At 47.2% G+C, this 4433-nt stretch overlaps 1 protein-coding gene across 1 annotated transcript; it reads right to left on the reverse strand.

The window, feature by feature from the left end:
* Positions 1-488: 488 nt before the first annotated feature.
* Positions 489-3811, reverse strand: LOC117634103 (leucine-rich repeat extensin-like protein 4). The gene has a single exon (XM_034368025.1). The coding sequence runs from the start codon at positions 3394-3396 to the stop codon at positions 1102-1104; it is 2295 nt and encodes a 764-aa protein (XP_034223916.1). The 5' UTR covers positions 3397-3811; the 3' UTR covers positions 489-1101.
* Positions 3812-4433: the final 622 nt, after the last annotated feature.

Raw genomic sequence — 4433 nt, forward strand, 5'->3', positions numbered from 1 at the left:
GCCCTTAACTTAATCCCTGAATTCCTGAATTATATATATAATATGCTGGCCACAAAATTCTAGCCTGGTGTCTCTGTGACTCTGTGCTGTGTCATTGACAAACACCAATGCTGCAATGTACATGGATTCCTCATCAATCCAAATTCCATTTCCTAAAATCTCAATTACACAAACAACAAAGTCTTGCATTTGCTTTATGATTCATACACATCAAATGCTGCATGCAATCACCACATGAATTCCCCATCAATCCAATTCCATTTCCCAGAATCTCATTGACACAAACAACAAAGTCTTGCATTTGCTTAATGAATGATTGATTGATTGATTGATACAGATATCAATATTATTCATTCAACAACAACCCAACAAGCTTTTTTTGGGAGACTGAGTGAAGATTGAACAAACGACACAGGCAGCTTTCATTCAATCTCATACCACAACAGAAACAAATTGGAAGGGAAGTGGAAACATGTAAACTCTGAGAATTAATACATGTAAAATGTTCATGATTATACTATAAAATTTGGAAATTGAGAAGAAACAAAAGTATGATTATGATATAAAAGAGACAATAACAATAAAACCCACCACAAACCCAGCAGCAATAGCAGCAGCAGCAGCAGAAGCAGAAGGAAGGTGCTGCTGCTGTGTTTGTAGCCTGAATTACGGTCTCCAAATGCATCCCTATACATACACATTCTCTGCAACCTAATGTTTTTCTGCCATTTTTATTTTCACAACTCAAATATCCATAACAATTTCAAATAAATATGGGAGAGACTTTCTCCTCTTACCTCTCTCTCACTCTATACTGATGATACTACATCTATTCTTTCACCTCTTCTCTGCTTCTTGAGACATTTGTTTGCCGTTGCCGAAATGGTGATTAACTTCAAGAATTGCATACAATCCCAAATTTCATTCTTTTTTCTTTTTTTTTGGTTCTTCCTCCACGAGCGACGAGAATTGCCCAAAAGAGAAAGAAGAGTTGGTGTGGGGAGGGAAGAGAAGCCGTGACTGCCAATACTGACTCTGGGTAGTTTTGTGTGATGTGACGATCCAGGAAAGGTTAGAGGAGGAAAATTCTCAAAAGAATCATCAATAGAAGGGTGGTGGCGGAGGAGACGCGTATGAAACTCCAAAGATGGGTGGCAATGGGCCCTCATATACAGGAGTGGGAGGCGGTGGGCTTTCATAAACAATTGGCGGTGTTGGTGAACTGTAAGGAACCGGTGGGGGTGGGGAATGGTAGTGAACCGGTGGCGACGGTGGTGGTGGTGATGAATGAGGTGGTGGCGTTTCACATGGAATTGGGGGTGGTGGGGGTGGGGAACTGTAGTGAACAGGTGGGGGTGGAGAACTGTATTGAACCGGTGGTGGTGAGGAAGGAGACTGGTAGACTGGTGGAGGTGGGGAAGAATAGACAGGAGGTGGTGGTGAGGGTGAAGGTGGGGGCAAGTACACAATGGGAGTTGGTGGTGGTGGTGGTGGTGAGTACTCAATACATGGTGGTGGTGGGGAAGGTGGAGGGGGTGGCTCTATACAAAGTGGTGGTGGTGGTGGAGGGGACTGGTACACTGGGGGAGGTGGGGAATGGACGGGAGGTGGAGGTGATGGATACGGATAAATTGGTGGTGGGGGTGAATGTGGAGGTGGTGGTGGTGAATGTGGAGGTGGTGGTGGTGAATGAGGAGGTGGGGGTGGAGGTGAATTGTAAAGGTAAGGAGAGGGTGGAGGTGGAGAGCTCAATGGAGCTGGTGGTGGTGGTGAATTTGGTGGCGGTGGTGGTGGGGGCCGCACACAATATGGTGGCGATGGTGTTGGTGGAGGTGGTGGCGATGGTGTTGGTGGCGGTGGAGGTGGTGGCGATGGTGTTGGTGGCGGCGGTGGTGATGGCGATGGTGGTGGAGGTGATGGGGGAGGTGGTGGCGGTGGTGGTGGTGGGGAAGGTGAGGGTGGGGGAGGTGGAGGTGGTGGTGGTGGTGGTGGGGGTAGCGGTGAAGGAGGTGGTGGGGGTGGTGAGTAAACTGGAGGCGGTGGTGGGGGTGGTGAGAAAACCGGTGGCGGTGGAGGTGGTGGCGATTGGGGTAAAGCAACCGGGGGAGGCGGTGAAGGAACCACAACAGGCGGCGGCGGCGGCGGAGGAGGAGAAGGCAAAGAAGGAACAAAGGGTTTACATCTAAAAGACTTACAATCCACAGGCCTAGACAAGAACGACTTACACTTCGCCGCCGGCCTCTGCGCCGGCCTATTCGGCAAGCAATTCCTCTTATCATCGAAACTCGCCAAGCCCAGACACACCGGCGGCTCGCCGGTGAAGAAGTTGTAAGAGTAAGTGAAATTCTGCAGCCTCGGCAGCGAGCAAATACTCGCCGGAATCGTCCCAGATAGCAAGTTGTGGGCCACATTGAGCTGCTCCAAGCTCACCATCCCTCCAATCGTTTCCGGCAGCGAACCCAAAAACTGGTTGAAGCTCACATCAAACACCGTCAAGTTCTTGAGCATCCCAATCTCCTCCGGCAAGCAGGACCTGAACCCATTGTTCATCAGAATGATCTCGTTGAGGTTCGACATGTTGCCCAGGCTCGCCGGAACGCAGCCGTGGAACTTGTTGTTGGCGAGGACGATGACGGAGACCGGCGAGTTCCCGAAGTTATCCGGCAGATCGAACCTGAACCTGTTGTGGTTGATGAAAATGGCGTCCAAGTCCTTGTCGAACAGCTCCTTGGGCACAGTCCCTTCGAACTCATTGAACCTCAGATCCAAAAATTTTAGCTTTGGCAGCTGAAGAACAACCCGAGGAAACTTCCCAGCAAACCGATTGTTGCTGATATCGAGCTCAAAGAGCAGCTTGAGCTGCTTGAACTTGTGAGGCACAGTCCCGCAGAAGCGGTTGGAGTTGATGTGGAACAATGCGAGATCTGCAAGCAGCCCAAGCTCTTCGGGCAAGTACCCAGCAATGTCGCCATGGTTGAGATCAATCCCAGCTACGGTTCGGATGGAGCTGTTGTCTAGGGCTTTTGTGCAGAAGACTCCGGTGTAGTTGCAGACATTAGATCCGACCCAATTACCCGTGAGATTAAGCGGGTCGGAGAGAATGGCTTGCTTCCAAGCTTGTAAAGCTATGTAAGCATTTCTGATTCTCTGGTTCTCGAAAACCAGAGATGGGTCGACGGTGACTAGCTCGCCTCGGTCGCCGAACTCGTCCCTGTAGTAGAGGAGCTGGCGCTGCTTGATGTAGAGGGCTTCGGCGTGGGAGAGAGCTCCATGGCTGATAATGCCGTTGTGGTGGTGGTACTCCTGAGCACCACAGACGACAGAGAGTGATGAGGAGGCGAGAACGAAGGTGATGAGAAGAAGTGAGAGATCAAGGAGGGTGGTCTTCTTCTTCATCTCACATGAGACATCTGAATCACCAAATGCCACTTTAAATTTGTTTAAGCTTATAGCTCACAAAAAAAAGAAAGAAGGAAAATTTAAACAGAAAAAGAAAAACCCTTTTCTTTGTTTCTCTCTCTTTTCTCTGCTGAGATTGCAAATGGGGTTTTGGAGGCCTTGAGATCTGAGAGGAAGAAAATGTAGGAAAGAAGAGAGAGAGAGAGAGAGTTTTTGGGGGTTTGGGGTTTGAGGAGGAAGAAAGGGGTGGGGAGGGAGTGGGGGCTGTTTTCTAGGGATTTTGGAGATGTGTGTTTGTGTAGTTTGTACTGGTGAAATAGAGAGAGAGAGAGAGAGAGAGAGAGAGAGAGATTACACATCAAAAGACAGCTAAATCACAGCTCAAAGCCCACCAGATTCTCTCTCTCTCTCTCTCTCATCCTTTTATTTTTCTTCTCTCTCTCTCTCTCTCTCTCTCTCTCTCTCTCAAACTGCTCCTTTCTGTTCTTTTTTCAGAATCCCATTCCCATTATTCAACTCCCTACAAGCTAAAGTTAGGAATAAAGTCATAAACCCCACTTTTTTTAACTAAAAAAAGAAATAAATATTACAAATTTGCAAATTTGGGTGGCTTATTAATAATATTGACCAATAATTATTGTAATGTTTATAAATTGAAGTTGTTAGGGGGAGTTGGTAGCTTGTAAATGGTTAATCTCAAGAGAATAAAATGAATTTTTCACGAGATGTGAAAATTTAGGAGCAATTTGTGGTGGTGGTAGTGGTAGATGAGAGAGAGAAGAGATTTCAATCCACTTTATGGTGGTGGGGAAGTGAATTTGTTCTTGTCAGAACCGAGCAACACGCGCGAGTCTCTCTTTTCTCTCTCGGAGTAAATGGGACTGCTAGTAACGTTCTTACAAAATTACGTCATTGTCCTTGTGCGTTTTCATGTCTGAATTCTCACGGCGGCTACAACACAATACGCATCGGACATTTGGAGGGCACTTGACCATATAATTAGAGAACAATAAATCATTTTCACAACTTTATTA

Source organism: Prunus dulcis, chromosome 7 (assembly GCF_902201215.1).
Source record: "Prunus dulcis chromosome 7, ALMONDv2, whole genome shotgun sequence".
In the NCBI taxonomy this organism is placed as follows: domain Eukaryota; kingdom Viridiplantae; phylum Streptophyta; class Magnoliopsida; order Rosales; family Rosaceae; genus Prunus; species Prunus dulcis.